Source organism: Coptis chinensis, chromosome 9, assembly GCF_015680905.1.
Source record: "Coptis chinensis isolate HL-2020 chromosome 9, ASM1568090v1, whole genome shotgun sequence".
Taxonomy (NCBI): domain Eukaryota; kingdom Viridiplantae; phylum Streptophyta; class Magnoliopsida; order Ranunculales; family Ranunculaceae; genus Coptis; species Coptis chinensis.
The window spans coordinates 81,792,337-81,811,413 of record NC_141464.1 but is presented as its reverse complement, the minus strand read 5'-3'; the positions used below and the strand labels follow the sequence as shown (position 1 = coordinate 81,811,413).

The 19,077-nt window shown below is 35.3% G+C and overlaps 3 protein-coding genes across 6 annotated transcripts; 1 reads left to right on the top strand and 2 right to left on the bottom strand.

The window, feature by feature from the left end:
- Positions 1 to 2,109: 2,109 nt before the first annotated feature.
- On the bottom strand, positions 2,110 to 3,189 carry LOC147478678 (putative F-box protein At5g55150). Its single transcript, XM_086586286.1, has one exon. It carries the CDS (start codon positions 3,187 to 3,189, stop codon positions 2,110 to 2,112), a length of 1,080 nt encoding a protein of 359 aa, XP_086442412.1.
- Positions 3,190 to 5,579: 2,390 nt separating this feature from the next.
- Positions 5,580 to 8,615, top strand: LOC147478677 (F-box/kelch-repeat protein At1g30090-like). Of its 4 annotated transcripts, none has more exons than XM_086583972.1 (2): positions 5,580 to 6,016; positions 6,956 to 8,615. In XM_086583972.1, exon 2 carries the CDS (start codon positions 7,176 to 7,178, stop codon positions 8,394 to 8,396), a length of 1,221 nt encoding a protein of 406 aa, XP_086440098.1. In that variant the 5' UTR covers positions 5,580 to 6,016; positions 6,956 to 7,175; the 3' UTR covers positions 8,397 to 8,615. The 4 variants fall into 4 exon arrangements, with proteins under 4 accessions (XP_086440098.1, XP_086440097.1, XP_086440096.1 ...); XM_086583971.1 differs by having other exon boundaries at positions 6,934 to 8,615; XM_086583970.1 differs by having other exon boundaries at positions 5,581 to 6,016; positions 7,041 to 8,615.
- A 572-nt stretch (positions 8,616 to 9,187) lies between these two features.
- On the bottom strand, positions 9,188 to 18,707 carry LOC147478676 (cullin-4-like). The gene is given in 18 exon segments (XM_086582500.1): positions 9,188 to 9,549; positions 9,652 to 9,732; positions 9,828 to 9,908; positions 9,998 to 10,024; positions 10,027 to 10,080; positions 10,452 to 10,589; positions 10,688 to 10,819; positions 10,905 to 10,965; positions 11,089 to 11,195; positions 12,065 to 12,118; positions 12,204 to 12,305; positions 12,495 to 12,620; positions 14,581 to 14,868; positions 15,005 to 15,127; positions 15,540 to 15,720; positions 16,363 to 16,709; positions 16,810 to 16,925; positions 18,316 to 18,707. Coding segments are annotated over 18 exon segments (2,481 nt in total). The 5' UTR covers positions 18,665 to 18,707; the 3' UTR covers positions 9,188 to 9,435.
- Between the last annotated feature and the right edge of the window lie 370 nt (positions 18,708 to 19,077).

Below are 19,077 nucleotides of genomic sequence, written 5' to 3'. Positions count from 1 at the left end.
AATAAAACTATTATACAAGCTAGATCGAGTTTAAGATAATTCTATTTGAAAATTACGGATTAATATCCTAAACCACAAAGTGAAGAGGCTATTTCAATTTGATCCCTTAGTTTCCAAATACTTATGCACCATAATCACTTTCCCATTAACGTGATTTCGGTTTATCTTTAATAAAAATATATTGTGATTCAAAATTTGTCGCTAAATCACCATAAATCTAAAAAACTATTATACAAGCTAGATCGAAGTTTAAGATAATTCTATTTGAAAATTACCGATTAATATCCTAAACCACAAAGTGAAAAGGTTATCTCAATTTGATCTCTTAGTTTCCAAGTACTTATGCACCATTATCATCGCTCATTAATATATTTTTAGGTTTATTTTCAATAAAAATATATTCGATTCAAAAATTTGCCGCTAAATCACCATAAATCTAAAAAAAAAAAATTATACAAACTAGATCGAAGTTTAAGATAATTATATTTGAAAATTATGGATTAATATCATAAACCACAAACCGAAGAGGCTATCTCAATTTGATCCCTTAGTTTCCAAGTATTTATGCACCATAATCATCGCCATTAACTTATTTCAGTTTATTTTCAATAAAAATATATTCTTATTCAAAAATTTGTGTAAAACATTTTGTGAAAACCTTTTCAGCACACAAAATATTTAATAGATCCCGGGCGTATGCCCGGGTCCAAAATCTAGTAAGATAACTATTATCGGGAAAAAAAAAAGTGACTCTGAGGCGCACCAAAGGCTCACCAAAACCGTCCTAGAAATTCAACGTCAGCAAAAATCAAATTTATGACCCAAGTCAACTCTTGAAATAGGCAATAGTAAAACATATAGTAAAAAAACTTCAGATTCAAGAAGGAACGGGCCACAGTTTGTATGTGTATCAAAATTATTAATTCTCGGGTTATCTTCCTGCTTCAGTGTTCAAAGACAAGATAAATGCATGGGCTTGATCAATGGAGTATCACGTTTGAAGAGACCTCTGATGTTGTCCAATTCCTATAATCCAGTCCCAAGATAAAGACTTAAATGTCTTGCTAGATGATGGTAAATAACTACTTCGTGCACAGCTAAGAAAAGAAGACTGCAGCACACAAAAACGAAACCAGCTGTCTTGCGAAAAACAACCGCCGTTGAGGATTTAATGATTTATCAAAGGTTAGTTGCAGATACGCTGAAAGCCAGAAGTAACTACACAAAAGACCGATCCAAAAAGAGGACGAGCATGATCTCTAAATGCCAATATGCGGAACATTCACTATGACTAGATAGTCGAAATTAAAGCAGGGTAATTATAAATGATGATTGTGGTAAAAAAACATCAAGACTGACCAAACATCAAATAGTGGATTAACAACCTAGACATTGTCCAAAAACATTCAAAATGCACCCTAACAGTCAAATAATCAAAACGACCATTGGCATACAAAAGGATACCACTAAGCTATTTTCTTACGAAGCTTCACAATTCAGATCATAAGAAGTAAATACTTTAGTTTAAAGAAAGGCCACTTCTTCAATAGTAGACTCACTGAATATGAAAATCAAAGATTGTATATCCTGATGACATGATCACTGAATATATAGAATTGTTTATATACAAATTGTTTGACATTTGGTACTAAATTATCGAAGGCAAAAGGACATATAAACTCGGAGGCTTCACTTATTACTGACAGTACCTTGATTTAATTCTCTTCTATCATAGTTCTGCTAAAAGTTACATACTTATCTACCATGAATGTCCATACGGAGCATACTTATTTAAACATATCTAAATTACAATGTATCACGATGACATTAAACTTTCAAGAGTTTTTCAAAGCATATCATAGCACAAAATACAAACTTCTAATTTCTTAATGCTCTCAATGTATGATTACTCACTGTGTTGGAAAGAATCGGTTTATTAATTACTTCAAAATGATGCAGGTTCACTCAAGCTTTCTACGTGACTGGTCTTACAATTAAATTTTATACTCCAAGGAGGAGGAGGGCTTCCATCTTGAACAATACCTTCAAAAGTCAAAATAATTGAAGTACTTTTTACTACTAGTTTTGATACACTTTTATTACTAAACTTCAAAACATGTTCTTCATCAACACAGTCGAGGTAGGCTCAATCCAAATTGGGCGAGGCATGATGATGCAATCCGATTCGTAGTGTGGTTCAAATCTCTCATCTTCCAAATTGAAAACACCCATGTCATAAGGTCCAACTCCATTTTTCTTGATTATCTCGACATCCCAATAACCTATATGGTGATCATCAGTAACATAGATGTGATCCGGTTTGCATTGAGGGAAGTCTGAAGCTGATACAGAGAAAGAACCATTATCACCAAGAAACAACATACGACCGCAAAGGCTCCTCAACCTAACCCACTTAAGGTCAATAGGATCTAACTTTAACACACTGAATCCATGAGTAAAGTAATCACACTCATAAATGTTACTATCATTATTATTGTCAACATCATCACCATTGCCATTGTCTCCACCATCATTAACATTATCAATGTCATCATCATCACTATCATTAACGTAATCATTGTCATCAAAGTCATCTTCATCCTCCTCATCATCATCATCATCATAATAAGTCCTCTTCCTTAAAGTTAGTAACAAGTTCCCAGATGATTCCACAAGATACTTGCCGGCAACACTATCGCAGATAAAAGTGCTTGGTGCCACAGTTGATAGTGTGGGACCATGAGGCTCATTGAGATCACAAGAAAAAACAACTCCGACGTGATCAACACAGTAAAACTGATCTTCATAATAAAGAATGTCTTCCATGTGATCATACTTTAATTCTAGTTTGGTCCAAGCTTTGTCACCCGGCTTGCAGAAAGCTAATCTCCCAAACCCACCATAGATTGCCATGACTAGACAATTCGGATTTGACAGTGGGTTTGATGACAAAACTGCCTTCTTCACATAAAAGGGTTTAGAAACTATAGCAGGCGTATCCAAAGTAGTCAAAGAAGGGAGCTGGATCACTTTATTCCGTGGCAGAAAAGGATTGAGTACACTAACATCATTGTTCTCATATACTATTACCAACCATCCATGGCTAGAACTTAAGATGGACCTATTCTTAGGGACTGGTAATTCCCACTGGTAATGCTTCTTCTCGATGACATTGTACAAACATGCCATTGGTTACAAACAACATTGTACAAACATGCCATTGGTTACAAACAGCAGCAAAGTGGATTACATCTTTGACGTGGATAAACTTATTTGCAACCAAATGTAAAATATGCTCCGGAAGGTCGGACCAGTCAACACATCTTCTACCACAAGATGGAGGAGGTGGGAGATGATCCAAGGATGGAGGAGTCGTTGGTATCAAGTCTTGGGTGATTTGAGCAGGTAGATAATCCAATTGTTTTATTAATAATTCATCCTCATCCAAGTTAATGACCTCCATAATTGGCGCACAGAAGAGAAGAAACAAAAGACAAGCAAAGAGGAGGCTACGGAACAAGAAACGAAGCGGCTACGAAAAAGAGAGTCTTACTTAGGGGCTGTCAATGGGCCGGGAAAACTTTAAATTTAGCCTATAAGATTATTGGGTACATACTTATGTCCGATCCAATAATGGCCCTATTCGAAATCTATAATAGTTTTATGTCTTTTATATTTAATATTATTAATATATCTATTATTATATTTATTGAAAGTTGACAAAAAAAATTTGAAGCCATATTGGTTAGTATTGTGTCTGCCCCACACAAGAGATATGGGTTTGATTTCAGATATAAAAAAATAACAGTTTCCATATATTGCTAATGGAATTAGGCCACCTGAATCTGAATTTGCCCAATAGGACTTAGGCTAGGCTTAGACTCAAAATATCAAATATGATTTGGGCCGGGCCTAGACTTAGGTGTGTCCTATTCAGGTCCGGCCCGTTGACAGTCCTTGTCTTACTCTTATATAAGGGTCGGCTGTATTTACACGGATTTTTGTAGGGTTGCCAATGGGTCGGGTTTTAGCAGTTTCAGTTTTGGTTTTACTATTTACAGTTATATCGGTTTCGGTTTTCAATGGTTTTAATATGAGAATTATATAACTCAATCCAAAACCATTAAAACCCCTAGTTCTAATTCGGGTCTTTATTATTTATTATGATTATTAAACAATTTCAATAATTTAAACACTAAAATTTGTTTTTATTTTTATTTTTTTCTTTTCTTACGTGATAATATTTTATATATAATTAGAAATGTATCAACAATCATATTTACATCAATCTATGAACATATATCAATCATACACGTTAAAATATTTATCATTCTTGCAGTCTTTCGCTCTTATTTCTCAAAAGAATCTCGCACAATACTCTCGTTTGGTCGATGTCTTTCCATATAGACATTGATCTCTGTACCACACACACATACATCTCGCATCTCGGTGCACACACACACATCTCGGAGCACACACACAGATATCGAGACACACACACACATCTCAAACTCATATCAACGGCGAGATAACACGGTTACAGATATGATCTCTGTACCCGGTTGTAGAGATCTCGAGTCCTTTCCATATAGAAATTGCGTATATACCCATGTATTCCCTCCATCCGTTAGTAGAGTGGGTGACAGATTCTGTTAGTGAGACATGCGGGGCCACTTCTTAAAAAAAGGTGATTTGGATGGGAGATCTTCAGTTGAAGCACTACAAAAATTTTGTTATTTCATATGAGAAAAAGTTGTGGTTAGAAATTAATTCATCAAATAAAAGAAACAATAAATGGTTTATATATAACTAGGATTGAGATTCTTTAAAGATGTTCATAGGGCACACTTTTTTTTTTTTTGGTTTCTTTTAGTAAAGATGGATATGTTTAGTGAAAACATAATTTAGTTAATCAAGTAAAATTTTAAAGTACCATACTCAATGTTTCACCATTTCACATTCATCTTAAAAGTCATACTAGAACTACAATAACTTCTACCATTTCCTGCTAATAAAACGGTCAGCAAAATTCACAAACATGTAAAGGATGTGATAGCATAAAAACATGATTTCAATTCACTCAGATTTTGCATGAAATTGTGTCTTCCACCCACCCAAATAATGACTGAGGTAGACATGAATTGTATTGTCAAATTCTTATATAAATGCTCATGAATTCTCATATAGTCATATAGAACAATGTTATCATTTCCATTTTCATTTTTTAAACCTCTGATCAATGGAATCAAATCATTTCTCAAATCAGATGTTACACTTATATAACTGTTAATGTATACGAAAAGAATCAGGTGTAATACATATGCAAGCTCTAGTTGACTATCAATGGATATGATTCATGAAGTCACGGCATTGTCCAAACTTCTTGTTTATATAATTTCAAAACAAACATTTAGTCCAGTGGTTACTGGTTAACTGGTTAACTGGTTAGTGGTTAGTGGTTAGCTGCCTAGCTGGTTAGTGGTTACTATGTCTTTGTCCAATTATTAAGTCAATATTGCCTACAAATCCTTGAAGTTGGAATTATTTGAAGGCAGTGAAGCTACATACATTCACTACGAAACTGAGCAAATCATCTCCCCTCTACGTTTCGCTTTAAGAATTAAGATACAGCTCCTAACACGTTACTGTTGATGCTGTTGCCACTTGTATAGTCTTGGTTCAAAGGGGTGGTCTACTGTTCAAGGCATAGAGAATGGAAATTTTATAATCCTTGTCCTCAAAGTTATACTAAACAGTTCTGATGTACCAATTGTGAAATTAAAATTTGCCTTGCTTAAAAAGTTCAAAAAGGGTTTAATTGGAAAGTCAACTCAGGATGTCCTTAGATTCTCATTTAACGACTAACTGCAAGAAACAGTTTTTTTGTTCATCCTCTTTCTTTCAGTTGAGCTTATCAGCTGCTTTGTGCCCGGACACTTGGACTTAAAACTTAGACAGAAAAGAGGGAAGAAACACCTGAACACTCTGATGCCCATCTTCTTCATTGAAATTTAAGGTTTGTTCTAGTTTTTTTTTTGTAGAACAAGTTGTTATTATGCTGATAATATCTAGTTTTCTGTTTAACTAGTATCTATTATATACTTAATTTGTGTACTGAGACTAAATATTGAATCTTTTGTATCATAGAGACTCTGGGCATGTTTTGTTTTAAGCTTTAATGTTGTTTAAACTATAGAGTTAGGAAAAAATTCATTTCTGTACTGATTTTTGCGTGAGTTTTTTGCTGAACATAGTTTAAGTAGGAAAAATATTAGCCCATGTGTTGTTTCCTAATTTGGATTTTTTGTATATCAGACGTTGTTTCCTAAAGAATGGTGTTTGTTGAGCTATTTTATGGTTGTTCTGTAGAACTTGGGATGTTTAGTAAAGGAAGAAAGTTCATCTTTGTTCTCTGTGTGTTAGTTCTGAATTTGAGCTCTATAGGGAAGGAAAGTTCTAGTCTCTTGTTGTTGGATTGGGTATGTGAGTTTTGTGTAGAAAAAAATATGAGGGGAACTGTTGACTGGTTGTTTAAAGTTTTGAATATGAGCTGTATGGAGAAGATCGATGATTCATTTCTATGGTTTTCCTTAAAATTGGCTTTTTGTGTTCTGTATGAAAGAAGATTTAAGGAAAGAATATGGTATTTTAGGGGCGAAAAGGAAGGTCCAGAGAAGAAACAAAGCACATTTTGGTTTGAGTTTTCGTTTGCATTAGTATTTTGATTGAGAAAGCAATGAAATATATATATAGCTAACCTGAAATCTTTATATGTTCTTTTTTATTGATTCTATGTTGTTTGGATTTCTCTTTGACTTTTTGTACATTTCTTGTAGTGTAAGAAATAGAAGCTAGTTTTAATAGATGAAAAGTTCTAATAAAAAAATTGATGTAGGAAATCTATTTATATCACCTTATATTTTTTAATCTCAGATTTGGTCTTTGGTTGACAAAGATTGATGCACAGATTCAGGGATAGATTTGCAAAACCTGCATTTCTTGTTGAACTTGCTGACTGGTCTGTTTTGTTGGGCTTCTAGACTGTATTGGATGAAGCAACAATTTAGACAGTGAAAGGCAGTGCACATCTCTTACTCTTTGAAGCAGGTGGAACTGTTAACTTGTTAAGCTATCAGAAAAGGATAAGTATCTGAATTTCCCTTCATAAGAGGAAGATGCAACACGTTCGATTTTCATGCCACCAGGCTCCAGTGCAAAAGTTAGGAGATTCAAAGATGACACTATCACCTAAATTTAGAGTTGCTTCAATCCAATCATCATCCATTTTACAACTGAGTACTGAATCCCAATTAATAGCTGGAGGAGGACCCCTAATTCCAGGTCTTCCCGATGATGTTGCACTTGACTGCCTCCTTCGACTTCCAGTTGAGAGCCATCCATCCTGCCGAGTCGTGTGCAAACGCTGGCATCTGCTGCTAGGCACTAAGGAAAGGTTTTTTAGCCGAAGGAAGGAGTTAGGCTATCAAGATCCCTGGCTCTTCATCTGTACCTACCAAAAATGCACCTCAAAGATTCAGTGGCAGGTCCTTGACCTGACTAATTTGTCTTGGCACACCATTCCACTGATGCCATGCAAGGAACGGATCTGCCCCCATGGTTTTAGGTGTATTTCCACACCCCAGGAAGGAACCCTCTTTGTCTTTGGTGGCATGGCATCCGATCTGGATACTCCCCTTAACCTGGTACTAAAGTATGAGATTCATAAAAACCGTTGGAGTGTGATGAATAAGATGACCACTGCAAGGTCATTCTTTGCATGTGGTATAATTGATGGGATGGTTTATGTCGCTGGAGGTAACAGTTCAGACCTTTTTGAGCTTGAATCAGCTGATGTTTTAGACCCCATCAAAGGAAGTTGGCAGCCTATTGCAAGCATGGGTGTTAATATGGCATGCTATGACGCAGCAGTACACAATGGCAAACTTCTTGTGACTGAAGGCTGGCTATGGCCTTTCTTATTCTCACCTAGAGGTCAGGTTTACGACCCAAGATTGAACTGTTGGGAGACTATGTCTGCCAACCTGAGGGAAGGATGGACAGGATTAAGTGCAGTAGTTGATGGTCACTTGTTTGTGGTCTCTGAGCATGAAAGGATGAAATTGAAAGTTTATGATGTGAAAACTGATTCCTGGGAAGTAGTTGCAGGTTCCCCTGTACCTGAGCAGATACGCAAACCATTCTCTGTGAACTCTACTGATAGCAGGATCTTTGTCGTAGGTTGCAACCTTCATGTTGCTATTGGTCACATGAGGAAGCTACATCTGAAATGTAGCTCGGGAAAGGATTGGTGCTTCTTTGTTGAATGGAAAATAGTGAATGCACCAAAGACTTTATGCGGATGGTCACCTGCTAGCTCTCAGGTTCTGTTTGGCTAGTCATGTATTTTTCATTTTTATGTAATTTACTAATGTGTATGATTTGTTTAGCATGTAAAACCATGGTGTTCATAAAGTCTGTGAGTGGTGATGCCACAGACCCTGATTCAGTGCGTCATGAAAAGAAAAGAGAAAAGAGAAAAAGTAGCGCATGGCGCAAGCAATTTTATGAAGTGTAAAGTTGAAAATTGAATATACTTTTTGTTATATTCTTGATTATTTCGGAAATGTTTCCCTTATTTATGCTCCCTCTCGAATGCACATCGAAAATGTTGAGTTCATTAGACTAGTTTCTGGATTTCAAATCAGAAGTAGGCTCACTTTTTAAGGTATCAAAATTCAAACATATCTACTTACAGAAGTAAGCTCAGATAGAAAGAGGAACTCAGGAAGTATCTTCACTCTTCAGCCTTGTTTATGGCGCTATATCTGTTTCTTGTGAAAGTGCAAGGTGAAAAAAACTGGTCACAGCTCAATCGTTTAAGTGGTCTGCAGTAAGAGCTTTTCTAGCTACGTGTACTCATAATCAACAGTTGCATATTTACCGCATGCAAGAAACCTTTGCTCAAGAATCTAGTCTTTCCTTGATATCCCCTAATCCCCATGAGTTGCATATTTATACAGAGATAATTAAGGTAGGTGTTATGGGGGCAGTTGTGGTAACTTGGCAATCGGAATGTTACAACTTACAACTTCACGTCTCATACTAGTCAGGACTATCAATCATTTCTTCCTTCTTTGGAGGTGTAAAAGATACATTTAAGGTTTACTACAGTTATATAGCTAAGAACTACACAAGCACAAATTTTATTAAGCTTGGATGAAGATGAAGAGCTATCCTTCTGATAGAATCCATAAGAGGAAAAATTTATAGCCAACAGAAAAAGTAAATATACTTTACAATTACAGTATACTGAAACACAACAAAGCTAATTCTAAATGTGTCTGTACACTGACTTGGTAAGGGACCGATGAACCCCAAGATATAACGGTAGCTTCTTGTCTCATTTACAGACAAAAGGCAATGCAAGAAAATGGATCACGCGAGGTAGTTGTATATCTGGGGATTACTCTTGTCCCTCTCAAGGTACTCCCTGTCAATGAGGCTCTCAATCCTTTTCTTCAAATCGGCTGGCTTTATTGGAAATTTGAGCTGTGTTACAAAACAATTTAGCAGATAATTAAATTGGTATGCTCCACTTGCCAGTCAAATTCAGCCACCAAAATCGCAAAAAAGTAAGCATGAATTATTAACCTGTTGAAAAAGCTCAGTTATCAAGAGTGTGTGACTTAACACTTTTCTTGTCTTCATGATGCGAACAATGGCGGCATCAACCTGCCATACAACCAACAGAAATCCATAAATATAGAAGATGTTGCAAAAGCCAGGCTTCAAAGTGGAGAGAACAAAAGATATTAATGAGGCTGAACCTGATATTGACGATCCTGAAAGACTCTTTCAGTAGTGCTTGTGTTCTCCTCCACCGTCTCCTTCAACTGGATTGCATTTACCTACTCCCAGAAGAGAGGTCAGTTTGAGCTTCAAGAACACGACTTGGTGTTGATCTTTAAAATAAACTAATAAAGCAAAGAAGGCAAACCTTTATGCGGTAGAGAGGAGCACTGAATTAGGCCATTGAACCACGAAATAGTCATTGTCCTCAACTTCTCTCCCTTTAGGAATCTGTACACTCAGTAAAAGTAGTAAATACAAGACCTATCCCTGAGATGCAAGACCTACCCCTAATAAGGCTACTCAAACCAACTGCTTAAAGCTCATTCTATGAAGTTAATAATTTCAATAACATATTAATTAGGACACAGAATTTGGGATTTCAAAAATGATAGAGGCGATTAAAAATTAATTCTTCTATCAATCATTTGCAAATTGTGAAAAAGGAGCATGAAGGTAAATCTTCACAGTTCACTTGAACCGGTAATTCAACTGCGCTGAAACACTGTACCTTACAACATAACTTGGTATAGGTAGCAGGAAAAAACACAGCTTCAGCCTACTCCATCAAGGAATCTTGGCTACAATAGTTTGAAAGTTACCTTTTGAAGCACGCGAACTTTTCCACATGCAAGGGACTGGAGAGTCCTTCTCAATTCTTTATCCTCAATTCCAGTAGATTCTTTGATGTCTTCAAAGCTAAGCTTTTGGGCATCATTAAAGAGCATCAACACGACAGTCTGGAGCATCATTTGTCCAAAAAAATACACTAAAAAGTCAGTACCAATGAGCAGTGAACAGGAATAAAGCAAATACAATCTTAGGAACAGAAACCCACCTGAAATAGAGACACTGCCAACTCCTTTTTACCTTTTGGAAACTCTGCTTTCAATACGCAGTGACCTAATGAGTTTTGCCACATCAAACGCCTTCCGCTGTACTTGCTTAAGTAAAACTCCTTGAAGATGTCCTGTTGTAGAAACAAGAGCGTGAGAACATGAAGAAATTCCTAGTTGTTTAGAAGTCCAAGCACACTGAAAAATGTATGGCCAAACCTGGTAGACATTCAATTCATGTGGAAGCCGAATGTCCATTGGGGGATAAGTAGGCCAGTACCTGCATCACAGCAATTAAAAGAACAATATTAGAATCTTTAATGAAAAGGTGCCCCAATAAGGGCTACGTTCTCAAAAGGAAATCAAACAAAAAGAAGTGCAACTTAAAGCAGTTTTGACCTACCCAGTTGTTAGGACGTGGACGCTCAACTCAATACCCGATGGAAGCTTTGTCCTGGCTTGGGAGGATTGTTTAAAGGACTCATTTATCTCTTTAGATAATTCAATGTCCTGCAGAAATAATTTCATGGCAATGTCAAGAGGATGTACAATACAATATAAACATATATTTTCCTAATGGTTTCACAATTCGCAACTAATAACAAACAGTACAAACAAGAACCTTCCAGCCAACCCCATACCTAAATGGAAAATGCAAACAAATTTTTACTGTATGCACATATTACTTTGTTACAAGTAGCGACACAAGCTCTATTTAGAACATACTGCATTAAGCATAGGTAGCCATACCACTAACCCCATACAATTTAAAGGGGTTAGAAATTTCAAACTAATGATCTTCTGCTGGGTAATCCGTAATCTATACCCAACAGAAATACATATATAAATAAATAGTTAAAATTCAGAAAATTCTATTCGCATTGAATTAGACACAGATACATCCGTTTTTTATGAGACAACAAATCCTGATTGAATTTAATTTATCAAGCACACATCCAAGATATGTACTGGGTATCAAGGTCCTGACCTCGCAAACCAGTCCACATGGCACAGATTTTTTTTTTTTTTTTTTGATTGGCAAGCCTGTTTTAAATGAGATCAGTAACTCTTTGATGCTGGCGGGGTTCGAGCCCCAGACCTCTGGTTTCATCACCCAAAGGTTTTACCGACTTTGCTAGTCAGCACCTGCCCAGATTCTCTTTTATTTATGTTTTTTTCTTTTTCTGATAACATGGCACAGATCCAAAAGTTGTTTTACAAGGTTGAAAAGCTCACATGATTTTGTATACATCCGTTTACCATTTATTTACTCTACTGAACTTGCAACTACTCCATGTCAAAAAACAACTATTATAAGACAATACACATTGTTTATAATTTTTCAACCAAACTAGAAAGGGAAAAGAATCCATGCATACCTTGAACATTCCTTCTAATTTATTCGTAAACTGACTCCCACACTCGGTCTTCAGCTGAAAAATTGACAACACCTTGCCGATCACATCAACAGACAAAATGTGCTACAGATAAATTGGCAATAGAATGTTTGTTAAGTACCTTAGATATCATTGACTTCTCTGCATCAATGGAGGCACTCTTTCCTAGGAGTAACCGTTTTGCAAGATCCTTCTTATAGAATGCTTCGAACACATCTTTACCCTTCAGAATCAGAAGAAAAAACATGAGATACTAAGAACAATCTCTTAGAAAGTACTAACAATGTTATGATGATCAATACTCATAAAGAGAATAAACAGTAACGCAAGAGAAGCCATGAGGACTAGCAAACGATAATATTCAACTGCAAACCAAAAACATCAAGTTCTTCCAATGAAATGTGCACACTACCTGTATAAACCTAAATAAAACCAACACTTTGTCAAGCATCCCCTCCAGTTCTTCTTCAGAAGTACCCTTATTACCAGCACGAAGCTTCTCGTCCAGAAACTTTGCAATGAGCTCTGCAGGTCGATTCTGTCAAGAGAAGCAGAAAATGATACTCCAGTTTAATTAGAGTCAAATACGAGGGCTGTTTGGCAACCATTATAAGTAGAACTAAGTATGTTTTTATAATCAATTTTATCACAAATGATTTTGACAGAAACCTTTATGGATTAAATAATACCAAACAACCACATATTAATCACATTTTGATTTCATGACCAAAACAAAAATGGAAAGAGAATATCACCAAAAGTGAATAAGAATGAATATAAGGTAACTCATTTCAAGGGCAGAGTTCCATAATTTTTATTTTACTTTCTTTAAGCTAGTTTTTTTTCTTTTGTCTCATTTTGAGAATTATATAATTGTTTATAAAATATTTTACCAGACAAGTTTTTTTTAACCAAAATCAATTGTGAGAATCATAATAGATTATTTGCCATAAAATGGATTATGGTAATGGTTACCAAACGGCCCCATATTGAAGCAAATACTAAAGAATTTGGATCATCCATAATCTAAAATGTTTGCTTACAAAACCCAAAAATAAAATAGAATAAAACCAAAAGATACTTGGGAAAAAACAAAAAACTGATGCAGTAGCAAGCCAGTAAACTTCTTCCCGCCTTAAAATGTAATGATCATCACAATTATCCCTAAAAACTCCATTAGGATAACGTCCATGAAATAATTGGGTAAAGTTATAGCTGGTATGTTCACATTTACTTATTTAAAGGATTCTCAAACTAGGCTCCAAGTGGCGTGGAGCAATCCCTTATCTAAACTCCTCTATGAAACTACATATCCCACTGCCAACTTTTTATCTTCTCTCTGACATGTTCATTAATTTTTTCTAATTTATTTGTTTGCTTTAATATGGAACAAGATAACTGTATCCCAAGTTAAGATCTAGTAGGTAGAGATGAGATAACTGCCCAAGGAGGGAGGTTCACCTTTACTAATAGTAAAAGTTTGGATAAATATTTTTACTTTTGGGTTATACTATGGGGGATGGTTATATGAACTCCACTAAAACGAACTCCAAATGAACTCCACCACTTAACTCAATGAACTAGAAGCTGATTTTTGGTGGAGATGTTCTCCACACAATAGAGATCATCCTCACAAAAAATCAGCTCATTTGAAGATGTACAACTTCATCAAAAATCATTTAGAAAGTTATGAAATTATCCAACGGACCAGATTTTTTTAATTTCGATACAAATTTTGACAAGGTTAGACAGATTCAATTGAGCTGATTTTTGGTGGGGGTGTTCTCCATCATGAGATGTACATATCCACAAAAAATTAGTCCTCAATTCATTTTGTAAGTTCATTTTTATGAGTGGAGTAACTTTGGAGTCGCTATAAGGTGGAGTTCATATAATCATCCCCTACTATATGTCTATATCAATTGTCAGGTTAATTCAAGTAATAGTGAAGAAATCAAGGTAGGTGGAAGAAAAGAAATTAATCATTTGATGTGCAAAGTTAATAAGGGAATAACAGATACCGGTACACAATGTATCTAGTATCTACTTACATAGTAGAATGCACAAATGAATGTGTTGGTAGAAATGAATAAATAACACTATTTTCCTTATATATTAGCTATATTTTTAATTAGGGAATAACAGATACCGGTACACAATGTATCTAGTATCTACTTACATAGCAGAACGCACAAATGAATTTGTTGGTAGAAATGAATAAATAACACGATTTTCCTTATGCCACCTTGATATTAGCTATATTGCTGCTTGACATGGAGCGTATAGAAAGGTTATACTTCAATACATCATTTGTGCAACATATCATATACATAATAGTTGTTTATATTTCTGTTATTATCCGAAAAATCATTGAATTAAAAGCAGAATTAAAATAATTAACAAGTCAAGTTCATATAACAATGCATATGAAAAAGTGAAAAGGTTAATTTCTGTTGACAAATTATCCACATCATACGAATAAAGAGGGTCACACTCACCTGACGAAGATTGATCAGATGCTCAAATGCATCCTTAATTGTGTTGGAGAACACATCATTACGAGAGAAACTTTCTTCCCATATCATATCAAGAGAAGCTTTAAATTCCAAAAGGGAGGATACTAAATCTTTGTCTTTCTCTTCATCCATGATCATGCCCTGCCCAGTACCACGGATGTACGAACTAAGTGCCTGTCTTAACAATTCAAAGGCATTGACCCTTGAAAACAGCCCATACAACCTCCGTAGGTCCTCAATGCGATTTCCATCCATAAGCATGGTGAATCCCTAGGCAATATATAGAACAGTGGTTATTTTATCTGAAACTATAAATATAATATATATAAAAAAATTCAGAATTATTTAATAAACCCTATACCCATTTTTTTAAAAAAACATGTACAAGAATGAATAAGCATTGCACCTTGTCAAGAATTGCCGAGATATGACTAACTAGAAGTTGCCTTTCTGCAGTTGCCACTAGTGGCTTCCTTGTAGTTGCATCTAGATATAGCAAGCATCTTTCGTGTTCTTCATGCAATCTCATCTGCAAGAAGACATTAAGGGAAAAAAAACCAAAATTTTGGCTTCAGTCATGTGATTTAGAATGAAATAACAATAAAAAATTGTGAAGTGTGTTTTGCCCACAGGGTGTTGATAGGCTTCTATCATCCCCATGTTACACTATAAGTTGTTTTTATTAACATTGTTGTGTCTGTCTTCATCAGCTTGGACTTTTGAGTAAAGTGGCCATTCACATGGCATAACAGCAGTAAGTGCTGAGAGACCAAAGGTCAAGCCTAAATTCCAGCGTTGTCACTGATGTGGCAAGGGGTGTAGTGGTGTGTGACTTGTAGTTTTGGAGTAAAGTGTTGATTTAGTACATGGAAAAGACGCACTATAGAATTCATAATGGATCATGAAAAACTAATGGTAGGGGAATAGCACAAAGAAAGCACCTCCACATGCTTCAAGTAATCTGGAACATCTGACAGCTGCATGTACTTAACACCTTCTGTAGCATAAAATTGGGATGTGCAATCCAGGAAAGGCTTCTCAAAGCTTTCTGAGTAGATCCCTAGAGCAGTAAACATCTTCAAAAGATGGTTAAGAAGTGCCCTGTCAATAGCTTCACCTAATCTGATAGACAATATACAATTCACAACATAGATGAAGCTACATGAATATTATAACTTCAAGAGAAAAAATTAACAAAATAGAATGGAACAGGAGTAATAGAGGTGGTGGTAACTCGTGCAACCGCATTTCACATCCCAAGCAAAAAACTAGCCTGGGCTTAAAATCTGATTGGAAGAACTTAAGTTCCGGGACCTTCATAATTAGCAATAGATAAAATATTATAACAATAACTATAAAGTTCTTTAATGTCAATACTTACTAGATGATATAGTTCACAATGTGTCTGGGAAATACAAATGATGGCAAGATAAATTAATGACGATAAAGATGACTATTAAGTAGAGGTACATAATCACTCTAGTCCTTCATTCCAACTATTACGGGATAGGATATACATTAAAATTGATAGAAGTATTTCTCCCAAATGACATGCCAGTGCCTAATAAGAAGTAGAAATCATTGGTTGATGCATAATTACTAGAGGCGGAATTTTCATTAGGTTCAGCTCATGCTCCCCAGTACCAATATGGAATAAACTTGAGTTTCAGACATGTGCATGGCTTGACATACTGATTAAATCCTGCTAAATTTGATCTCATCATGCATTATAACATTAATGGTCCTTACAGCTCTCTAGATTACCTTTCCTTCTCTATCAACCTTAAAAGACCTGTCACTGTTCTGTGCTCAACTTCTGGAGATAAAGAAAGATGTTTGCGGAATAGATGCAACCCCATGTCCCACAAAGATAGTACATTTGGCGTTTGTTTGACATAAGTTCTGTCAAGAACTAAGGCTATACCACGAATCATCATTATCTGGTCACAGAGATCCTGCCAGCATTTCTCCACGAGAGACAAAAATACCACTAAATCCGGGCTCTGGCCAACCAAGGATTGTAGTGCTCGGGATATGTGTGCTTCACATTCCTTCTCAATTCGTTGATAAAGATCACCACCCATTTTGTGCAGGCAGAGATTATCGACAGCCTAAGGACATAACAAATGACTTCACATCAGTCCCATCTGTATACTTAGTGGCAGAAATAGTATTACAGTCTGTAAGAAAACATAATGTGGAAAGACCTGCCTGATAAAGATCCTCAAAGTGAGAAGGAGTTGGTTGTTTCAGAAAAATGGCACTAATTGCAGACTTCAATGTGATCCAAGTATTCTCTTCGAAATTGGTAGGCAGCTTTGGTTTACCTTAAGCATAAAATATGATGAGATGAAGGAAGAAGATATCATGTAGCACGCTAATTTGAACTATAAAAGAGGTGAGCCTTTTACTACTTAAAAGTTTAAAGCAATTCAAGGTGACACAAACAAAAATTGTAGAAACTCTTTTACAATCAAGTATTTGTCCTACTGGAAAAAAAATGTTATTTATCTATGCAGCATGTTTTACTAGAGATAAGGGAGATTTACCAAGTGAAAAATGAAATCAAGTCTTGTTATCAGAGTAGAACACTTTCTAACTCAGTGTGCTAGAATACAAGGTTTTCAGACAAAAGAAGATTCACAAATAGGTAAACTCAACAGCGCTTGTAGAGGACATAGGGCACTGGAGAGAAGGTACACACAATCCTAACATATTCTGGTTCAAAAGTTTAAACAGCTTCTAGATGTCTGTACAAGGGCATAATTTCCAGTTTCCACAAACTGACTAAGCTATAAAAAGGAAAAGGGGGGAAACAAGAGAAAACGAGAGGTTTTTTTTCCTCTCATATGTAATGGAAGAAAAAACAAGGCACGCAATGTTTGACATCCATGGTTGACTACTGTGATGAGGTAACCAACACAAAGTAAGAGAAAATATCTGTCTCTTGAAAATAACTTTTATTCTTAAAATAAGAGTAGCCCTCCACCCGAATTACAAACGAAATAATCAACCTCACACCTAATGCATCCACTGAAAAAAATCGAATGAAGCTATAGAATGATGATTCTCTTATTGTCTGTGGAGGTATAACTTTTTCTTTGCTACCACTCCTTTCTTTACTCGGCCTTTTGTAGGTATTTTATACCTGCCAACTTTATGAATGTGTCTTTGATCGTAAATCAAGAAGGAAGTGCTAAAATTTTCATTACAAAATTCTTTCGTCCATAAAGTTCATGTATTAATACTGGTGACAAACAGAGCTACCAAGATTTAGGAAAAAATAATAATCCAGAATTAAAGATAAAATAGATTAAACGGTTTAAAACCTTTAATGATAGTGACAAATGTAGGATATACGAATGAGTTCTTGTACTAAACTACTAACATTCATTCGAGATTAAACATTTCCACACTTAAAACTAGGTTATGAATCTAGAAACCAAAACAATCTACGCCATTCATTGTACTAATCAATTTGCATTTCAAATGCAACTACGACAAGCGTGTCGCGTATACATTCAATCGACTAATAAAGATCTACGATACATTACAGCTGAATTTAAACAATTGTAATCATTGCATCTTTAAAAAAACAGTCTAATTCACAGATCAACCAATCAAATTCACAATATTCTACAAAAAAAATCAAAACTTTACAAAAACCCAACCTAAATTTAAAGAAAATAAAACAAAGGAGTAATAAAGAAAGCATACCTTTATTAAGTTTAATAACCAATTGTTTTTTAACAGGTTGAGGAACAGTGGCTTTTTTTCTAGATAAATTGGAAGCAACAGTTGTAGTTGTTGTAGTTGTAGTTGTTGTAATGATGGGATTGTTTTCTTCATCAACAATCATAGAAGAAGAATCAACAACAAATGGATGGTCTTCAAAATGTTGAATGCCATTTTGTGATTTGGCTTTCTTCATTGTTATTGAAAATGGCCCACTACTACTACTTGTACTATTTCCACTATTTCCACTACTACTACTACTACTTTCACTGTTGTTGTTGTTGTTGTTGTTGTTATTGATGTTGTAATATGGACGCTTTGGGTGAGACATCAATCAACCAGAGCGCATCGTTAAAGAGAGGAAGATAGAGAAGAAGAAGAAGAAGAAATAAGGAAAAGGCTAAATGTGAGTATCGTGATATTTCACGATATGTTGTTATATATCGACGATTTTGTTATCGGTATGGATGGATATATCAAGATATTTTTAATTTTCAATTAAACCATATATTAGACGATTAGGAATTTAATTAGGATGGTTTGATGGGCTCATATGGCAAGTCTTATTAAGTTATATATAAGTCTCTAATTACCAAAAAAAAAAAAAAAAATCATAACAACATATATAGAGTTGGAACTACCGTTTTAATTTTCTAACAAATTGTTTTAAATTAAGTTTTAAAAACCCATTTTTTGAATTGGGAGAGAGGTCATGTTTTAATAAGAGAAAAATTCTCGTTTTAA